General features: G+C 46.3%; 7 protein-coding genes across 11 annotated transcripts; 4 read left to right on the top strand and 3 right to left on the bottom strand.

The window, feature by feature from the left end:
* Nucleotides 1-36: 36 nt before the first annotated feature.
* On the top strand, nt 37-5,235 carry LOC6537838 (scaffold protein salvador). 3 transcript variants are annotated; one of them, XM_015193052.2, is made up of 4 exons: nt 37-1,055; nt 1,558-2,496; nt 2,568-2,632; nt 5,133-5,235. In XM_015193052.2, the coding sequence occupies exons 1-3, from the start codon at nt 241-243 to the stop codon at nt 2,626-2,628; spliced, it is 1,815 nt and encodes a 604-aa protein (XP_015048538.1). In that variant the 5' UTR covers nt 37-240; the 3' UTR covers nt 2,629-2,632; nt 5,133-5,235. The 3 variants fall into 3 exon arrangements, with proteins under 3 accessions (XP_015048538.1, XP_015048539.1, XP_002098379.1); XM_015193053.2 differs by lacking the exon at nt 5,133-5,235 and having other exon boundaries at nt 38-1,040; nt 2,568-2,899; XM_002098343.4 differs by lacking the exon at nt 5,133-5,235 and having other exon boundaries at nt 39-1,055; nt 2,568-2,899.
* Nucleotides 5,139-7,054, top strand: LOC6537837 (cystinosin homolog). Its single transcript, XM_002098342.3, has 7 exons — nt 5,139-5,238; nt 5,315-5,411; nt 5,474-5,656; nt 5,718-6,078; nt 6,292-6,580; nt 6,640-6,742; nt 6,840-7,054. Exons 1-7 carry the CDS (start codon nt 5,175-5,177, stop codon nt 6,937-6,939), a joined length of 1,197 nt encoding a protein of 398 aa, XP_002098378.2. The 5' UTR covers nt 5,139-5,174; the 3' UTR covers nt 6,940-7,054.
* LOC6537835 (putative gustatory receptor 94a) lies at nt 6,924-9,856 on the bottom strand. Its single transcript, XM_002098340.4, is given in 2 exon segments — nt 6,924-9,184; nt 9,187-9,856. Coding segments are annotated over 2 exon segments (1,212 nt in total). The 5' UTR covers nt 9,797-9,856; the 3' UTR covers nt 6,924-8,582.
* On the top strand, nt 7,455-11,853 carry LOC6537834 (tumor protein 63). 3 transcript variants are annotated; one of them, XM_002098339.3, is made up of 9 exons: nt 7,455-7,513; nt 7,570-7,878; nt 8,256-8,375; nt 8,438-8,474; nt 8,538-8,564; nt 10,348-10,657; nt 10,722-10,968; nt 11,032-11,438; nt 11,499-11,853. In XM_002098339.3, the coding sequence occupies exons 1-9, from the start codon at nt 7,470-7,472 to the stop codon at nt 11,519-11,521; spliced, it is 1,524 nt and encodes a 507-aa protein (XP_002098375.1). In that variant the 5' UTR covers nt 7,455-7,469; the 3' UTR covers nt 11,522-11,853. The 3 variants fall into 3 exon arrangements, with proteins under 3 accessions (XP_002098375.1, XP_015048537.1, XP_039232160.1); XM_015193051.2 differs by lacking the exons at nt 7,455-7,513; nt 7,570-7,878 and adding an exon at nt 7,942-8,100; XM_039376226.2 differs by lacking the exons at nt 7,455-7,513; nt 7,570-7,878; nt 8,256-8,375; nt 8,438-8,474; nt 8,538-8,564 and adding an exon at nt 10,040-10,282.
* Nucleotides 11,854-13,359: 1,506 nt separating this feature from the next.
* On the top strand, nt 13,360-16,933 carry LOC6537833 (short-chain dehydrogenase/reductase family 16C member 6). The gene is made up of 7 exons (XM_002098338.4): nt 13,360-13,811; nt 15,655-15,810; nt 15,869-16,045; nt 16,099-16,171; nt 16,237-16,414; nt 16,480-16,605; nt 16,676-16,933. Exons 1-7 carry the CDS (start codon nt 13,524-13,526, stop codon nt 16,761-16,763), a joined length of 1,086 nt encoding a protein of 361 aa, XP_002098374.1. The 5' UTR covers nt 13,360-13,523; the 3' UTR covers nt 16,764-16,933.
* LOC6537832 lies at nt 16,925-18,825 on the bottom strand. Its single transcript, XM_039376229.2, has one exon. It carries the CDS (start codon nt 17,651-17,653, stop codon nt 16,925-16,927), a length of 729 nt encoding a protein of 242 aa, XP_039232163.1. The 5' UTR covers nt 17,654-18,825.
* Nucleotides 18,826-18,947: 122 nt separating this feature from the next.
* On the bottom strand, nt 18,948-19,421 carry LOC6537831. The gene has a single exon (XM_002098336.4). The coding sequence runs from the start codon at nt 19,295-19,297 to the stop codon at nt 19,019-19,021; it is 279 nt and encodes a 92-aa protein (XP_002098372.1). The 5' UTR covers nt 19,298-19,421; the 3' UTR covers nt 18,948-19,018.
* Between the last annotated feature and the right edge of the window lie 1,299 nt (nt 19,422-20,720).

The raw sequence follows: 20,720 nt of genomic DNA, 5'->3' as shown, positions 1-20,720 counted from the left end.
TTCCCAGGTTTATTTATAAACAATTTAAAAGTCTCAAGTGAAAATATATCTTGCAAGTAATAAAATACATGCGGACATCAGGAATGTCCCCAATTTACCAATAAGCGATTGTTCCGACACTGCATTGGCCACACTGGCAACCAGCTGAAAACAAAAAAACCGATCGTACAGCACAAATTTAGCTCGAAAATGGACTAAACAAAGACAGCGATCCGGAATCCGAGCGGAAACAGAGTCTGCATGAACTATCTAACGATCCTGCTGTGCAACCGAAAACCGACGATGCTCTCGCGCCGGAACAAGGAGAAGTCCCAGCACAAGGAGGGCGTGGTGGGGAAGTACATGAAGAAGGACACCCCACCGGAGATTCCGGTGATCAATGTGTGGACGAGCGATCAGCGTGCCAAGAAGAAGTCGCTGCAGCGCTGTGCCAGCACCTCGCCCAGCTGCGAGTTCCATCCGCGCAGCTCGAGCACCAGTCGGAACACCTACTCCTGCACGGACTCCCAGCCGGACTACTATCATGCGCGACGGGCCCAGAGCCAGATGCCCCTGCAACAGCACTCCCACACGCATCCCCACTCCCTGCCCCATCCCGCCCATCCGCATGTGCGTAGTCATCCACCCCTGCCGCCCCACCAGTTCCGGGCCAGCAGTAACCAGTTGAGTCAAAGCAGCAGCAACTACGTGAACATCGAGCAGATCGAGCGGATGCGTCGGCAGCAATCGTCGCCTTTGCTGCAGACCACATCATCACCGGCGCCGGGAGCCGGTGCGTTCCAGCGCAGCTACTCCACCACCCAGAGGCAGCATCATCCACATTTGGGTGGTGAGAGCTACGATGCAGATCAGGGCCTGCTCAGCGCCTCGTACGCCAACATGCTGCAACTGCCCCAGCGGCCGCACTCGCCCGCCCACTACGCCGTCCCGCCACAGCAGCAGCAGCATCCCCAGCTCCACCAGCAGCACGCCTCAACGCCGTTTGGCTCCACCCTGCGATTTGATCGTGCTGCCATGTCCATCAGGGAGCGACAGCCCAGGTACCAGCCCACTAGGTAAACTGCCTTTGGTATTACTAAATTCGAATAGATAGCGCTCGATTGATAATGGGGCCATTGATAATAGAGCAGCGCTTGATCAGCAGAAGTAGAAAGTGAGGAGGCTTAGGAGGTATAAACTAGAATTTGTATAGTACTTGTACGAGTCAAAAAGCGCTGACTTTAATAGCTAATTGACTGTCCATTCAATTTATATTATTATCACTTTTAAACAATGACCAAGCACAATTTTTTATTTTCGGAAATTTTATTATTCAAAGATTGTTTAAAAGATAATAGATGGGAAATGCACTAAGCTAAATTTATTTTAAATACGAAAAAAACAATATATACAAAACTGCGACAAGAAAGGCTTTGCAGTTTTGAAAAAAAAAGAATATAATATTATAATAAGAACCTTTTTTAATGTTCCGTAATGGAAATTGGACAAGTAGTTTTATATATTGGTATATATGCAAATGCACCTTTTTTAAGTACCTCTTTTCTTCCATTTCCACAGCTCTCCAATGCAGCAGCAACAACAGCAGCAGCAACTGCAGCACACGCAACTGGCACCTCACCTGGGCGGCAGCTACTCCAGCGATTCGTACCCGATCTACGAGAATCCGTACCGTGTCAACTCGATGCGCGCCACTCAGTCGCAGCGATCGGAGTCGCCCATATACAGCAACACGACGGCCTCGTCGGCCACGCTGGCCGTGGTTCCACAGCATCACCATCAGGGTCACCTGACGGTGCCATCTGGAAGCGGGGGTGGGTCCCTGAGCGGCAGCGGTCGTGGCGGTAGCTCTGGCAGTGTTCGCGGCGCCTCTACCTCAGTGCAATCTCTGTACGCCCCACCACGAACTCCGCCCAGTGCCGTTGGCGGAGCGGGAGGCAGTGCCAATGGATCACTGCAGAAGGTACCATCACAGCAGTCGCTCACAGAGCCCGAAGAGCTGCCACTGCCGCCCGGTTGGGCCACTCAGTACACGCTTCATGGGCGAAAATACTACATCGATCACAATGCGCATACCACGCACTGGAACCATCCACTGGAGCGGGAGGGTCTGCCGGTGGGCTGGCGGCGGGTGGTGTCCAAAATGCACGGCACCTACTACGAGAACCAGTACACCGGGCAGTGCCAGCGTCAGCATCCGTGTTTGACATCCTACTACGTGTATACGACGTCCGCGGAGCCACCGAAAGCGATTCGACCAGAGGCGTCGCTTTATGCTCCACCCACGCACACTCACAATGCTCTGGTGCCGGCAAATCCCTATCTGCTCGAGGAGATCCCCAAGTGGCTGGCCGTCTACTCCGAGGCGGACTCCTCCAAGGACCACCTGCTGCAGTTCAACATGTTCAGCCTGCCGGAACTGGAGGGCTTCGACAGCATGCTGGTGCGGCTATTCAAGCAGGAACTGGGCACCATCGTGGGATTCTACGAGCGCTACCGGTAAGTGAGCAGCCACATTTCTCTGCGTTTTCCGCTCCGAAAAGCCACTACTCTCTTGTTATGCATTTCAGTCGCGCTTTGATACTCGAGAAGAATCGACGTGCCGGCCAGAACCAGAACCAAAACCAGTGACCAGGTGACGACTGATTCAGACCACATACTCGCCAGCAGCTATATACATCATAGTGTCCTGTAATCGACCTTTAACTTATTTAACCATCGACTCATCGCGAAATCAGTGCCTTAGACAAGACCAGACGAGAAGGTGCCAAGCAGATCCATGACATGATTCAAGTGCCTTGATTAAGCGTAGATGTGCTACGTTCTATATACCCTTTATGTGATTTGAGCTTGGCGTTTGTTTGTAAAATGTGCAAATTAAACTGGTTTACTGATCATCTTACCTGCCTAGCGCAATTGTAATCGACGTGCAACGTGAACCCCCACAGGTATTTCACTTGAAGTCCAACACATTGCCGGATGTTTTGGAAAAATTCAGCCCCAGAAGTGCAAATAAAGAGCAGCAGTTGGTGGCCAAGTCTTACTTGACATGGCTTGGCACATATTTTCAAGTTCCATGCCAAGTTTTCGATTCGCTTGCAAAATTATGCATTGGGCACAAGTGGATCGTGGCCGATTCTGCATCGGCAAAAACCAAAAGAGCTCCAATAGAAAGTGAATCTTGTGTTTGTTTTCGTTTGGCTACGCTTATTTTTAGTCGCCAATGGAACGCTCGTCTACCATTTAGTTGAACTTGATAATTCAGAGTCGTCGCCCCTTATCGAATGCTAATAAAACTTTACTCTTTCTGCAGGTCCCTCAAAAACAGTTTCTACTGCTGATAAGAAGCTTTTCAATTCTTGTTTGGAATGCTCTTTTAGGCTGCGAATTCAGCTTGCATTAATCGAATGATTCAGCTTATGGCTATAGTGTCATGTCTTTTGTTTCTTGTAAGGACTATGACTCGCTGAATTCATTGACTAATATTATATATTTGGATGTTTGGTATGACTACTGTTTACCCCCAAACTGTGAGATGCAAGTTCGCTTATCCCACAGATACATTTTAATTGATCTAAAAATATCGTAAATATGTAATTAATATTTTTAAATTGTATTTTAATGTGTTTTCTTTCGACAACCTGTCGAGTCAAAACACTTGGCTGTTCCCGACTGAAGTGCCCACCTTTTCGGCCGATGGGTTCTCAAGTGCAAAATAAAGTATAATGAGACTTAAGAAGCGGCGGCGGTCCGCTCTCGCTCCACTTGTTGTTGTTGCTAACGTTGGGGCGTCGCTGCCACTGCCGCTGCCAAAGTCGACGACGACGTCGACTCCACCGCTCCAATATTTAAACGGATCCATCGGATCGCGCACTCAGTTGCTGGAGAGTCGCCATCGCCATCATAGCATTCCATTGGCAGTCGCCTAATCGCCAGTTGGACACATTGTTTAACTTCATTCTTTTTACGTGAGTGATGTGTTGGGTGGCGATCATGCATGTAGCTCGGCAAACAGACTGTTCTAATCCGGAATCCGTGTATCTTTATCTTAATCCAAATCGGGCGGTTTGTACAGATGTTTTGCGCTGCCCGCTGGCTGAAACCTCTGTTTTCCCAAACGCCAGTGAAAGTTCTAATCCGGCTCAAACAGCCGCATAACAATAGTATCTCGTGCGTGGAATCATGAATGAATGAGTGTCTTTGGAACAACGGGCTTTTCGAAACCCATTTCTATCACTGAAAGTGTTTTCTGAAAATAACTCTGTTATCTAAACTATCATCTGAATTACTAAATATCTTAAAAGTGTGTAGCAGTGAAACCCATAGTATATCAGCCTTTCATCTTAAAATAGTTGAATGATATTAAAAGTTACGATATTTGAACTTTAAATAGCCCTGGTAATTTAGCACACTTATTAGATCGGTTTGTGACTGATTTATATAGAACCAAGTTCACCGGCGGATCGTGACTTGCGATTACAATGCGCGCAGTGCATTGCCCAATCTACTGATTATCTGCAACTTGTGGCAGACTGCCGCAATAATTCGAATTGAACCGCTTGACACTATCAGCTCCATTGATTGTGATAAGCCCGTTTCTCACGCGGTGTTTTACACTTCTTCGCAATCGCCAAGTCACGGCCCTCCCCCCATTAAAGCCCCCTTGCCATATAACTATGTAGTATAAATAGTCGGGAATCTTTGGGTTTTACGATCGGCCGACAAAGCCGTGTATATTTCCTGCTACGTCCAATAGCCCATATAAAGTGGGGGCTGCTCCATCGTGTGCCGTGCGAAAGTGTGCTCCAATTGCAAAGTTGTAACATTGAGCGACATTTGGTGAAGGTTGCCGACTTTTATCTCGACAACAAAACACACGAATTCCAGATGAAGCGAGCGTGTGCGTAAATTGCACTGAAAGCTTTTCAGAACAAATTACTTATTGAAAAATGTATATTATATCATTTTAATTTGGGCCCCTTTAACATATTATTATATGGGGCATCCATCGAATCGAAGTATACAGCAAGGTGGCAGGAGCTGCATTCCAGACCCAGACGCAGACTCCCTAGATATCAATTTCACCCGTCAATTGGTCAATTGAAGTAATTCACAATTAAATCAATACCATGTAGGGCTTCATTGAAGAAGATGCCAGCAGGACTGGCAACTCATGCATGAATAAGAAGACGTCCCACGAAACCAGAATGGACCTCACTTTGCTGCTTCTCCTGGCCACAGGTGAGTTTCCCATTGCCCAACGTCCCAGCGATCCAGAAATGCGGTTTGATAATGAGGGAGTTTCTCCTGTCCACAGTTTCCCTGGGAAATGCCCAAACCAGTCTGCTCACCGTCGATTCCCATGACATCACCGTTCTGCTGAACACCAGCGAGACTTTTGTGGTGTTCGCCAAGTGAGTTGCAATTGCAGGGAAATCCGAGCGACATGGCGTCATAACCGATGTTCTTATTACAGCGGATTGCTGGCCAGTGACGTCCCAGTTACGCTGGGAACGGATTCGGAGGATTACTTGCTCATCGATCCCGCGTCTTTCGTGTATCCAGCGGGCAGTACGGGGAATCAGTCGGTGGTGATAACTGGTCTTAGAGCAGGCAATGTAAAAGTGGTCGCCGATAGCGATGATGCCCACAAAGAAATGTGAGTAACTTCCCGGACCTCAGTTCTTTGGAAACTGAATAGAAAAATCCATTTATTCTAGTGTAAAGGATGTGTTTGTTCGCGTGACTGTGGCCAAATCGAGAGCTTTGATATACACCTCCATCGTTTTCGGCTGGATTTACTTCGTGGCCTGGTCGGTGTCCTTCTATCCGCAGATCTGGAGCAACTATCGCCGCAAGTCCGTCGAGGGCCTGAACTTTGACTTCCTGGCCCTCAACATAGTGGGCTTCACCCTGTACAGCATGTTCAACTGCGGCCTCTACTTCATCGAGGATCTGCAGAACGAGTACGAACAGCGATATCCGCTGGGCGTGAATCCTGTGATGCTCAACGATGTGGTGTTCTCATTGCACGCCATGTTTGCCACCTGCATTACGATCCTGCAGTGCTTTTTCTATCAGGTAATCGTATTGGCAATTTTCCCAACTTTCAATGGCCTTATCAGCACAGTGACAACAGTTGCTGAATTGAACACTAATTGCCATCAATCAAAATACCAATTAATTTGAGTCACAGTGGATACTTTTGATATGAAGCGCAGATAACATCTATCATATAGTTTTTGATTTTTAATTATGTCGTATAAACATTTATATTTCCTTTAACTAATGCAGAGGGCACAGCAAAGGGTGTCGTTCATTGCCTACGGAATCCTGGCCATCTTCGCCGTAGTCGTCGTCGTGTCCGCCGGTTTGGCCGGAGGCTCCGTCATCCACTGGCTGGACTTTCTGTACTACTGCAGCTACGTGAAGCTGACCATCACCATTATCAAGTATGTGCCGCAGGCTCTGATGAACTATCGCCGGAAGAGCACCTCCGGCTGGAGCATTGGTAACATCCTGCTGGATTTCACGGGAGGAACTCTGAGCATGCTGCAGATGATCCTGAATGCCCATAATTACGGTAAGAGATAACCCATTATTGCTGACTGAATCTCGAATGAAATTGATTCTTGCTTCCAGATGACTGGGTGTCCCTCTTCGGTGATCCCACCAAGTTCGGACTGGGTCTGTTCTCGGTGCTCTTCGACATTTTCTTCATGTTGCAGCACTACGTGTTCTACAGGTAATTAAACCATTCTGTGTGCATTAAACTCAATTTATGACTCTTGCATCTCCACTGTACACTTATCATTACTGTGCTGTTTTCCATGTATCCACAGGCATTCGAGGGAATCCTCGAGCTCTGACCTCACCACTGTGACGGAGGTTCAAAATCGATCAAATGAGTCGCCGAGCGATGTGACGGCTGAGAAATATTAAAGCTGCATTATCATATGTCTGCTGTAGAGAAAGACTTTTGTGCCAGTAGCGCTTCTTGTACATTCTTAGAACTGTAAATATATCTGTACGCCATAGCTGCCTAAGCATTGTATAATTCAAGTGTTTTAATTTAAATATGCTAATTTGGCTTAAATCGGAAATTAAACAACGAATAAAAGTTAAATTATTATATTCCTTTTAGGAGTCGCAAATCTTACGGTGTTTTGGTCGACCATTCAAGGGGCTATGCTGTGAAACCAATTGGTTGTTTGTGGCATGTAATTTGCAAACTAATAAACAGATTAAAGTATTGAACAACTTTCGAACCAGAAATTCAAACCTGCCGCATTATGGGCATCACTGTTCGTTCGCAGCATAGTCTCAATCGATAGCTCATCGATAGTGATTCATGTGCTGAGGGCCCATCAAAGCACCCAAATTGCGGATAGTCGACAACTCTGGAGCACGCCAACTTTTTGCAAAAAAGCACGCAACTGCTAAAAAAAGTTTATTTAATTGAATGCCCAGCCATGAGTCTCCAAAGGTCCTCGTCGTTTAGCTTGACTTTTAACCAGTAAGAGGAGCTACTATTTTCGGACTTACCCAACCAAATAATGCACGTTTTTTCAGAAACACTTCGATTGTTTCGCGTACCAATAGTCGCACAATTTTTGGAGCTTACGGGGAGTTTCTGGATTTGTGGGATGTCGGGAACGAAATCTTCGCAGAGCCAACAGCTCGATTCTCCAACAGCGGAGGTTCCAACATGCCGCCCAGTTTCGGGGCCAACGGGGATCCCAACCAGATGATGCATGGGGAGCAAGCCTCTGGAGAATGCAACATGGCGCAGCTTACTAACAATCTGGAAAACTCAGGCAACAATAATTCCGATGCCAATAATAATTCGAATGCATGCAACAAATTCATCTGCCACAAGGGGTGAGAAAATTCAAAACACGCGCTCGATTCGATAAACATCGGCTGCTACGATAGTTTGCGTTGCGTGGCGAATACCAAAATCTAAATCGTCAGTGGCCATACGATTCGGTAGTTTTTAGCGAATTTATTCTAATATTTAGCCTCCTTCCCCGACCGATCGCTTGATCAGATATAGCTGATAGGCATGTATATATCACAGCCAATGTCGTGGCACAAAGTCAGGTACAGTGCGGCCACAAACTGAAGATCAAACCATACAAACCATGCATGTAGCAACACGCTTGTACTTGCATCATTCACGCGACCAACTTGTTTGTGTTTGTTCATTCGGCCAAGGCGCAGTTTGTTACTAAGTTTTATTTCAATTTACACTGCAGCACCGATTCCGAGGATGACGTTCAGGTGGCCAACGAAGCCTCCTTGGGATCGGCCGACTCCACAGTGGAGGATATGAAGGAGGACATTGAACAAACGGTGGCGGTATCGGGATCGGAATTGTGGGTACCTGGTCACAGGTGGTTTCTCTTGTTGCTAACTCTCACTGTTTTTATCCTTCAAGGACCACGGAGCCCATGGCCTTTTTGCAGGGATTAAACGTGAGTTGCCCTGGCAATCTGCAAAACTATAACATGCTAATTTTTTAATATTATTCACCACAGTCCGGGAATCTGATGCAGTTCAGCCAGGTGGGTGACATCGATAAGTTAGTACATCTTGAAGCGCTGGTACAGATCGGCCTGCACGAGGATCAGCAGAAAACTGGCCACGGCCGAGAAGACATTGCTGATCAGTCGCATGTCCAGTTCGTACAAGCCCAAGGGCTTAATCTGGTACTTGGTCACCGTGACCAACATGGTGAAGTTATGGACTGCCTGACGATAGCGACAGTCAGCAAACTGCAGATTCATCTCCTGGAGGATAACTGCCGATTTTCGGGTGGCCACCAACAGGTGGTTGCACAAATGCGAGAGCAATGTGATCTCCGCCAACGAGATGGACAGGAAAACCAGATTGATCAGCGATCCAAGTCCATCGTACGGCTTGCCCATGATGAAGGTGTCCGCTATGGCGTAGTACAGACTGTAGAAGCCCACCGTTATACCGAGCAGGTTGCAGACGAGTGACAGAATAATGGACAAGGACATTGGAGACAGATACTTTCCGGAGTGCACATATATTAATCTATAGCGATAAGCCAGCTGGTCCAGTTCATCCGCCAAGGCGCAAAATCGCTGCATGCGATAGTATTTAGTGTACAACTTAAGCTGGTCCTTCCTCTGCAGCAAATTCACCTCCTGCAGCTGTGCTCCAGTCGTCTGTTCAGAGCGTACAGCATCTCCTTCACCACCACCATTGCCCCAAAGTAGCAGTTGTTCAGAAGATTGGAAATAATCAATGGAAACAACCGGTACAAGGTCCAGATCAAGCTGATCTCGGGATGTTGCCGCCTCTGTTGCAGTATAAGAGCCACTTCAATTGTCAGGGGAAAAACAAGAGTCTTGACCAGGGCCAAAGCTATGGATTTGTACAGCGACCTGCTGTCAAGACGTAGTGTTTTTAGGGTGTCAAAGAAGGGCACTCTGCTCATCATTTTGGCCACATGGTCACTGATTATCATCTGTGTCACATAGTTAATAACAGCCACTATGATGTTCATATAGCTGTACAAGGTGGTGGCGTCCTTCAGGTTGATCTGGCCCTGCTGGTAGTCCTTGTAGATCTCCCGTCCGTAAATGAAGCTGAATGCAATTGTCCACAGCGAAGCGAAGGCCAGATAGGCCTTTGAGAAGCGGAATCTCTCACGACGGCCCGGGCGATATCGATTGGCCAGGAGTCCAAAGGCGGTCATAAAAACAATCAGCGTGATCGTCAGGAATTTCACCATACGCCGATGCGCGTAATCGCTAGTGAAGTCCATTTTTCTCGAACAATTAATGCAAACTGTGTGTGCATTTTCCGCAGCATAAATATCTGCTTAATTGTTTTCCAACCATCCAACTGATGGCATCTAGAGGACCTGTCAAGTAGCCCGACACTATCTGGACACATCACGAAACGCATGTATTTCGCCGGCCGTCTAAAAACCAACTGAGCATGCGTTGCGTTGGCCACAACAAAAGAGCAGAAGAAGCGTGCGGAAAGCGACATTCCTTGCGTGACTCAGCTGGTGCCTGCAATTTCATAAGAGCAACATGACGTCAAAGCCGCGTTGGGGTTCACTTTCAGTTAGAGGACAGAACAAAACACTCTTATCTAGGCGATTAGCAGGGCACACTCCTACTTGTCGTCACCGTTCAGCGAGAATTGCAAGCACTTGTGAAAAAATTGAACAAAACAAATCGGCAGTCCATTTGTAACTCGAGCAAGCTGGAACATGAAGCTCTATCAGCTCTATGAGCGCAAAGTGTGAACCATCAAAAGATTCAAGGCTATGTTTTCATTCAAACAATATCTTGTTTTTGCTTACAGCAATCCGTGCTGCGCGAGATGATGCTGCAGGACATCCAGAGCCAGACGAACACGCTGCCCAAACTGGAGAATCACAACATCGGAGGCTATAGCTTTAGCATGGTTCTGGATGAGCCGCCCAAGTCCCACTGGATGTACTCGGTTCCGCTGAACAAACTCTACATCCGGATGAACAAGACCTTCAACGTGGACGTACAGTTCAAGGCTAAGATGCCCATTCAGCCACTTAATCTGCGCGTATTCCTTTGTTTCTCGAAGGATGTCAGTGGCCCTGTGTTGCGCTGCCAAAATCACCTGAGTGTTGAGCCTTGTAAGTGAATATTATAACACAGATCGAGTAGCAATATCTAACTATCATTTGTACAAACCTTCAGTGACTGCCCATAACGCAAAAGTCCGCGACAGCTTGCTGCGCAGCGAGAATCCCAACAGTGTCTATTGCGGAACTGCCCAGGGCAAGGGCGTTTCCGAGCGCTTTTCCGTGATAATTCCTTTAAACATGAGTCGCTCTGGAAACCGCACTGGGCACGTGCGCCAAACCTTGGCCTTCAAGTTTGTTTGCCAAAATTCGTGTATTGGGCGAAAAGAAACTTCCTTAGTTTTCTGCCTGGAGAAAGCATGGTAAGGTTACAGCCGATTCTCCAGAAGATTTAAACAAAGTTTAACGTGTTTTCTAACTTGCAGCGGCGATATCGTGGGACAGCAGGTTATGGATGTTAAAATTTGTACGTGCCCCAAACGTGATCGCAACCAAGACGAACGCCAGCTCAATGGCAAGAAGCGCAAGTCCGTAGCGGACGACACCGATGACGCTGAGCCGTACGTAAAGCCGTCGAAAGTTCGTCGGCGTAGTGCTATAAAGATGGAGGAGACCGAGAGCAATGACAGCCGCGACTGCGACGACTCCGCCCTAGAATGGAACGTGTCGCGGACACAGGATGGCGAGTACCGTTTGGCCATTACGTGCCCCAAAAAGGAATGGCTGCTGCAGAGCATCGAGGGCATGATTAAGGAGGCGGCGGCTGAAGTGTTCCGCAATCCCAACCAAGAAAATCTGCGTCGCCATGCCAACAAATTGCTGAGCCTGAAGAGTAAGCAAATAAATCGGAAGACTAAGAGATTAAGCTTTACTGACCCAACTTTCATTTCAGAAAGTGCCTTTGAGCTGCCATGACTTTTAAGCTGGTCAACAATAACAAATGTATAATTTATAGTAAGAACCGGCAAACACCTTTAAAATGTGTTGCATCTGTGAGGTATAGCTATAAATCTCTTAACTTTGTATTAGTCCTTGTTCGTAAGGCGTTTAACGGTGATATTACTATTTTGGCATGTTCGATGGCCAAAAAGAAAACATTTTTATATTTTTGATAGCATTATATTGTTAACTATAGTTGTATGAAACTACGTAACTTTTGTCTACCACACGGAATGAAACATGCATACTCTGTACAAATAAGCCAAAAGTGAGTTGATTAAAGAGAGTTGTCATATTTTGCAAACGGATCATCGTGGTGTACGCCAATGCACAGACCCTACTGTACCGTTACCGCGGAGCACATGCTATGCGACATGTGTGGCTTGTGTGCGGTCAATGCTCTCGGGATGCAACGCAGCTAGCTAGCTGCTAATATGTCAAAATTGCTGGGCCGCATTTACATACATTATATTTATACCCGTATCTGCACGTCTTTGGTTTTAGTTCTATGCTTAAAAAAACAACCTCAAGCAGGGCGCATGCGTTGCGCCAGCGTTGCACATGTGCGAGGATGCAAAAAGTGCAAAAAACACCAGATGTTGACACTGTGCCGCAGCTGCAGGCGACTTTAGCTTTTGCCACATGCGGCAGCTAAATGTTTACTCTAGCCCGTCCACCGATCGCTGTTCATTGACCTAGGGCAGGGCATTAAGTATGCCCCAATCGTAACGGAATGCTAGCCTGCCTAGCCGTGGCCAAAATTCAGCCAAAGCGGATGCATCGACTTCCATTTGGGGCCAGTCCTTTTTTGCCCGGCTACCACTGCCACTTCTTCGGCAGGCCTACCAGTTTGGCACCTCGAAAATGGGTCGACCAAAGTGCTCAAAAGCCAGCGGAGCGACTCACTCAATTCTCGTTCGACGAGCGCCAAGAAAAGTGGTTTTTGATGCGAGTTGAGTTCAATTGTGATGAGAGACCTTTCTCCACTGGGAACTTAAGTTGTGCTGAACTCAAGTTGTGCTGATACATGCAGCTTTGTGCAACAATAATAAAATATGCAAACATTTCTGTAATACTTAAACCTCAATGAACAAATAGAAATGTATCATAATTTGTTTATTAACTAAACAAATGGATATGTATAATAATTTGTTTATTAACTTAACCGAATTGCTGAGTCTGATAGCAGAATGTATAAAAGATAAACCCACTAAAGTGAGACATCAGCCACTTCTGCGAGTTAGTAGTCAAGTTTTTTTCAGTGCACTTTTCTCCAGCGATGCATTCGCCTAAGAAGCCCAATTAAATACATTTCTTCGATTGGCGGGTGCCAAAAGGTTGACAATTCGAAAGTGGCGCACAGTGGAAGGCAGTGAATCATAATTAGCATAATTATTTCGGGAAGATTTTGAGACTCATACTAGCAAGCAGTTGTTTATTATGTTAACCAGGCAGATACCCCATCTTTGCGGACCAGATAAAGGGAAAGCAAACACGGGAGGGCTCTTATCGGCGTTGATCTTCATCCGGCAGTTCCCACTGTGCGCGTGGGGAAAACAATAAAGCCAAAGCCTATTAAAAACGTAAAAAAAAAAACAGAAAGCCGGGCTACGAAGTCAGGTGAAACGCAGTGGCTCCACTCGCGCCACTTCCACTCAAAGGTGCTACGCTGCCCACTCGAATCTGCAGTCGTAGATACGAAAACCAGATATCGTTGAGCGACCGGCGATCTTCACTTCACTCAATGGGGGGAATACTGCCATAGAGTCGAAAGCTTGTACACGTAGTTTGGCACTCGCAGTCGCTTGTTGGCGTTTTTAGTCTGCTGCCTGATCTTCGACGCGCTGCAGCTGTTTTGGAGTCGCCGCGAGTGCCATATCTGCTTTGACCGCGAAAATTTCTGGGCTAAAAACAGAGATATCTATATATATATATCCCGCACTTATTAGCCAATTGTGAGTGCAACAAGCTGTGAGTGATGGTGGAGACGGCAACGACAACTACCATAACCCGCACCACAACGGCCGTTCCGGCTGGTGCAGTAACGGTAACTGGACCCACTGCCTCGGCCACGCCCACCGCGACACAGGCGGCCGCGCAGGCGCATCGCAACGATGAGACCACCCGGGCCATCTTCAATCTGAAAGTGATCATCTTTCTGCTCCTGCTGCCACTGGTCTTGCTGGCCGTCTTCCTAAAGCACCTGTTGGATTACCTATTCGCGCTGGGTTTGAAGGAGAAGGATGTCAGTGGCAAGGTGGCACTGGTAAGTTGCAATCGAGTGCTTATTCGTGCTAACAAATGGCTGCAATGAACGCCTGGCAAATGAGCCATTAATAAGGCTAGTCAGATACACATCGGACTTGGATGCACTCGGAAAATGCAGTATGCTTTCACGTTAATCGTATCAAAAATAGATTATGTTGCCATAAGAAAAATGTTTATAAGCTTTGCTCTTAGTCACTACTCTGGATAATACCACCGCTTCCTAAATAAGTGCATAATGCTATGTAAGCTGGATTTCTTTTCCCTGTATCAGCTTCTAAGCGATCTTGTATCTGGAGACTACTTAGCCAACCAGAAACGTCACGCACTTTCCTTTTCCAGTGGATGCCTCCGGTTTCCACGCCCACCCTCGACACACCCACCTTTTCCCCATTCCCGCTTTTCTTTTCATTTTATTTCTTCTCGTTTTTTTTTATTTTTTGATGTCACTGCCATTAGGGTGCGGTCGATCGCTTAGTGTTGTGTTATTAATGTAAATATTTATGCGTTTGGTGCCCAGCTTGGTTAGTTGGCCAATTGTTTAGTTGTGTCCACAGAGACGAGACTTTGGTGCCACGGTCAGCTAATGTGACATAATTTCGCTGTAAGCGCTGCAATCAAAGTGAATCTCCATCTCCAGCTGAAGTCGTGCTCATGGCAACCATATCGCGCTCCAAAAATCACATATGCATCTTGGGGCGTCGAATTATGGAAAAGTCAATTGCCAGGGGCGCCAATGCCACTGGACAAGGTCAAGTGATGATTCCGCTTCGATGGTGATGCTCCATATCGTAAAGAACCTGCTCGAATTCAGAACCCATTAGCATGCTTTTCAGGCTTTTTATCGTGGGCGTGTGCCGGCCATAAGCGTCTCACGTAGCGCATTAATGATTCACAATGGCCCGACTTTTGTTTTAGTCTCAGCTTTTTCGATCGTTCCCTCTGATATGGTTTTCTCAGATACAGATACATACACAGATACAGATAGAAATACAGATACCTTTTTGGTTGCGGTTGCACAGCGGTATTTTCGGGTAGCAGGGACTGGAGAATTCCCATGGAAACTTAATAATAAGTTTGAATTTCGTTGATAAGTTCTATTGACATCATTGTTGCGGAATTCGAGGTATTTCAGCTCTAAGCGATCCCCTTTTCGACTCCCCTGGCCAACTGCAAACTGGTTTCGCGTGTGTCGCTATATTTATTCCAAGATGAACAGAAAGAGCGCAAAAATGCAAACCTCAGGAAGTTCACTTTTGTTTTCAGTCCGGCAAACGAACGCTCTCTGTTGTTTGTAAACAACCACAGAGTGTAGAAGTTTCGGAGGGCCAAAGTATCTGCAACTGGGAAGCATGCCGGGTATCTCTCAGATGCGTAGATAAAACTCAACTACTGTTGCCGCTGTTAATTTGCATATGATATTGAAATTCTTCGTCCGCTCCATAACCACAACAACTGCGCATTTGTTTTTGTTTTTTCCCCCTTTGCTATATGGGCTAACGTGCCAAACTCTGAATTGAACTCATTCCGGGTTACATTTCGATTCAACCAGCCACCAACCACCAACCACCTACCGCACACCCAAAACGGCGGCTGAGGTCACCCAGTGCGCTTCAATTACGGTCAAAAGTCACTCAATTGTGCCCCAGAGGGTCGGCCCACCGAGCGTATGAGTAATGCCATTCATAAGTCGTCTCTGCTGCTGCTGTTCACATAATTGTCCGTAAATGAGGTTTTTGTTCAATGCGAAGTCACATTAGCTCGAGTTGATTGTTTGCAAATTAAGCTAATTAATTTACCCGAGTATATGAGTGTAATGTGAGTAACCTGTGATTTCAACCCAGGTGACCGGCGGAGGCAGTGGCCTGGGTCGCGAGATCTGTTTGGAGCTGGCCCGACGTGGCTGCAAGCTGGCCGTCGTGGATGTCAACTCCAAGGGATGTTACGAAACAGTGGAGTTGCTCTCCAAGATACCACGCTGCATTGCCAAGGCCTACAAGGTGAGCTTACTAGGTGCTTTGGCAGTCATTGGTTGCCTTACACGAGCTAATATTCCAGAACGACGTGTCATCGCCGCGCGAACTGCAACTGATGGCCGCCAAGGTGGAGAAGGAACTGGGTCCCGTGGATATTCTGGTTAACAATGCCTCCCTCATGCCCATGACTTCAACACCCAGCCTGAAGAGCGATGAAATCGACACCATACTGCAGCTCAACTTGGGCTCCTACATAATGGTGAGCGTGTGCTTCTTTAAATTAGAACAAAATGAAACTTGTTCCTTTTGCAGACCACCAAGGAGTTCCTGCCGAAGATGATTACGCGCAAATCCGGTCACCTGGTGGCAGTAAATGCCTTGGCAGGTACGTTTACTTTGGTAACATACAAGTCTGTGCCTCTAAGTTAATATCTTATACTCCTGATTCAGGTCTAGTTCCGCTGCCAGGAGCGGGCATCTACACGGCCACCAAGTACGGAATCGAGGGCTTCATGGAGTCGCTGCGTGCTGAACTGCGATTGTCCGACTGTGACTACGTTCGCACCACGGTGGCCAATGCCTACCTGATGAGGACCAGCGGCGATCTTCCACTGCTCAGTGATGCGGGGTAAGTAAAGCTATAGGGCTATAGTAAATCCAGATCACTTGCTCCCATGTGGCTCCTTCATTTAGGATTGCAAAGAGCTATCCGGGACTGCCCACACCATATGTGGCCGAGAAGATTGTCAAGGGCGTGCTGCTGAACGAGCGCATGGTGTACGTGCCAAAAATATTCGCACTTAGTGTATGGCTGCTCAGGTGAGAATTGAATTAGCTCAGGTATCCAGCGATTGTTCCTAACGATTATTGTTGTCGCCATTTGCTGCAGACTGTTGCCCACCAAGTGGCAGGATTACATGCTGCTCCGCTTCTATCACTTCGATGTGCGCAGCTCCCACCTGTTTTACTGGAAATAGGGGAAAGAGAAACATAACCATACAGAAGCATTTACGCGGAGTACTCCTGTTTGTTTCCCAATTGCAGTTCTTAATTCAACTGTTGCTTACGCTAGGTGTACATGTTTAGCTAATAGCTATTTATACGAATCTTTAACTTAAATTAAATCTATATCCTAACATTAGAAATACGCCTGCTTGGCCTTTCCCATTTTATTTCTATTGAGCCGAAGCTTTTCGGAGTAGCACATCTTCTCGGACTGCTGGACGCAGGACCTGCGTTCGTAATGCCAAGTATAGTTCAAAGGACATCGATGGATCAGCCTGGAGCCACTGGAGCAGTAGTAGAAGTAGGCACAATGCCGTGGATGTGGCATAAACCCATACACTCCCTCCTGGCAGTTGATGATGTTTTCTCGGGATTGCATACGGTTGCAGGACACAAGATGAGCAGGAGTACAGGCCTTGGCCAGTCCAGCCCCCTCGTAGCACACCATGTACGGATAACAGGGTCCGGCATTGGGTAGAAGTCGCAGGGTAATCGTCAATGGATCGATCGCTTCCTGAGCTGGTTTCGTAACCATCGACGAAGATTTGGTGGTGGTGTCTACAGGATCATGGCATCGCGTCACCAACTTTCGATCCAGGCAGCGTTCCAATTTCTCATCGTAGTAATGTCCATCCAAGCACTCGGCCTCAAAGGATCCGGGACCGGCGCAATATATGTATTTGGAGCAATTACTAGAGCTGGCCACGTAAACACCCAATTGTGGGGCACTGGCACACTCCTCGAATTCCAGGGCACCGGTTCGGTGGCCCAGCAAGGTCACCAAAATAATTGTTAAAACGGTTATAGCGCTCATTTCTGTTACTACCAAAATACCGGGTTGACTTCTGAAGACTGACTTCATCGATGATGGGTTGAGAATAATTTTGCATGTGCGCCAACTGATAAAGAAGACAAGTTATTCCATCGATTATGGCGGTGGTTATTGTCTAGTAGATACCGCTAATGAGTGCGGCGGAGTTACTGCCACGCCCACTCAGTCTGGTCTCGGTAATTTGCATTTTCGTTGCATACTTCGCAGCAGGATTTAATGATACCACACCGCAGCATAATGCTCGACTGGGCGCAGTTCAATAAAAATTGAAAACGCACTCAATTCGCAATTAAGTGTCGCCACTTCCGCACGGACAAACAAACGGACGGACAAGCGGACGGACAAACGGACGGACATACAGACGGTTGGATGGTCGACGAACGATACCATTCAGCCCATTCATACCATCCATTCATGCTCATTATTATTTCCATCGTCATCGTGGTCGTGGCTTGTCGGAGTTAAGCGACGGCCATCGATTTAATATCCGATGAGATATTCATAACTTGCAATTAGGTTTGGTGGCTCTGCGCTTTTCCACGCTCCTGCCATTTTACGTAAATGATTGCGAAGCTGATTAATGAAGAATTACCAGGGCAAATGGCTGGGATCTGTGGGCATTATCCAATTGCCCAGCTACCCAGCTATCCAACCACCATATACCCCACTACCATAACCATAGCCATTATATGCAGAGCTGTCATCGGGCTGACTTCAGTGTTCAGTGCCAATTGCGCGCATATTAAAAGTTTTATTAATTGTCAATTAAACGCAGTCGAGTGGAGTGCCAGCTGGCGCAGCAGCTTTGTGGCATAATTTTCGGCTCAATCCACATATCTGATTAACAGGTTATACCGCTCGGTACCGCTCTATATGCCATGCACCAGATGCTGCTGATGCACACAACAAGAAACTAGAAGAAAGGACCCCATATGGTGCCGACTCAAGTGATTAAGTGCACGACGAGATCTTCAAATGCAGTGCAACATGTGCACAAATACAAAACACACACACACACACTCTGCTTCGAAATGTAAATTCTAATTAAGATTGTGGAGGAAGACCCCCAGCACCTGATTCAACTGCACTCAATGCGCATTGCGCCTGCGCAGCCGCGCATCCGAAGATCTATAAAAATAGCTCACTAATTATTTGTGTGCTAGGGTTACAGTTCTCATAAAAAACAAACAAACTGTCGGGCGTTTTATGGATCTTCTGCCGGCCTCAATGCCCCCGCGAAGTTTCTTGATCCCCATTTCAATTCGAAACAGAAGAAGTAATCGCTTTTCAATTCTTATGCTCACTGCAGCATCAAAGAGTTTCCTTATAAAATGTACATAAATTTATTAAAATATTTAGCATAGTTTAGAAATTTATTCCAAGCAGTTTGCCCACCTACGCCCTGGCATCTGGATCGCCGCATCCATCGTGCGGACCCTGTGCCGCCGGTATTCCCGAGCTGATTAGCCTCCGAATCTCGACCAGCACGCGCTCCGTTCGACTTTCCAGGTTGTCGAGGGCGAAGTTCAGGGCGTCCAGGCTCGAGTTGACTCTGGCCATCAGACGCTCCGAGTTGTTGGTCAGTTCCATGAGGTCATCGAAGTTTCTGACCTGGCGACTTTCCATCGAAATCCCGTCCAGTTCCAGCTGCAGCTGCTCATCTGTGCTTTCCATCAGGGCTTTAAGGGCAGGAAACACAACTTTCACTTTCAATTTGGAATTTTTTCACCCAAAATCATGACCAAAATAGTTTTGGTTGTTATTTTCTGCCGTGCGATGAGAAGTGTAAAGCAAACTTTACTTGGTTTGTTTTGCTATCAAACATAATTAAAGTTGCTTACCAAAAACCGATTTAATTTAATTGAAATTGCAACTAACTGGCTTTGGGTACTTTTGCTTTTAACGGAAAATGTGAATTATTAAGTATATTTTATTTAAACTATGGCACCTGTAAACTCTGATTTAATGGGCATATTAAATAGGCGAACTTGATGCAGGACATGAAATCAAATTATTTTTTTTGTACTTGGTTTTTATTTGATATTTCATATGAAAATATTTTTTAATAAACTGTTAAGTTAACTTTTGAATTAGATTACAGATGTCCAGGTAAATGAATAAATATCAAAATGTTTGCCATTTCTGGAAGAGTATTTTTCGAATATCGTTAGAAGTTGTTAACTAGATTAAATGTTTGGAAAAAAGTATTTTTGCCCAGGGCACCTGAAAGTCCACTCCACTTTTTAGACGACTGTTTGTTTTGCTTTGTTTGTAATGGGCGAGCTATTACAAGAGCTACACTCGTTCATTTCATTAAACCCATTTACAAAATGGCTTTGTCCATTATTTATACATATCAATTATAAATTGTACGCTGCGACTGCAATATTCATATTCACTTGTCAAAATGTCAACTCAAAATAGAATATTTATGAATTTTTATGTGTGCATATCGGTCCGTGATTTGTTTGTTTTACGCTCTCTTTTCGAGAACTCTTTGTTGGCATTCAGGATTGGATTGAAGTAAAAAAACAAAAAAAAAAAAAAAACAAGCAACCAGCAACCAGAAAAGAGGAAAATGACAATTCAGCCTATAAATACGCTGCGGCAACCGAAGTTGAAATCAATTTTTTTGGCCCCATACTGCGGTGGTCGCGTTCCCCCGTTTCGGTACTACAAAAAAAATTGGAGTGGGCTCCACCGAGTGCGATGCCACTATTTAGTTAGCCGCAGAACAAGGTGCCTCAATTTATTTTTAATTGAATGCAAATTGAGCCAATCGGCCGCCTGATGGCTGTGGTTTCTTGCCCAACGATGCGGTTCTTTTTCGGCTATTAAGAGGATCAAGATGCAGTGCAGCCAAACTTGCCTCTTTCTGTTGCTGTTTCATCTGCTGGCTTACGCATTTTCACTTAATGAATTTTCATTCAAAGTGACTGCAGCAAGGATGTGTCGTCCTGGTTGCGAACTGAACTTCCTGCCACACTCACTGGCCATTAACCGACCTGCTTCTGGCCCAAACTGTCCAAAAAGTATGCCTCTGTGTTGACGTTTTCTTTGTGGTTGGCTAAAATCTGTTATTATTGCCATTAAGCAG

The sequence above is a fragment of the Drosophila yakuba genome, chromosome 3R (genome assembly GCF_016746365.2).
Source record: "Drosophila yakuba strain Tai18E2 chromosome 3R, Prin_Dyak_Tai18E2_2.1, whole genome shotgun sequence".
Taxonomy (NCBI): Eukaryota; Metazoa; Arthropoda; class Insecta; order Diptera; family Drosophilidae; genus Drosophila; species Drosophila yakuba.
The sequence above is the reverse complement of the archived record's forward strand: the minus strand, read 5'-3'. Positions and strand labels throughout refer to the sequence as shown.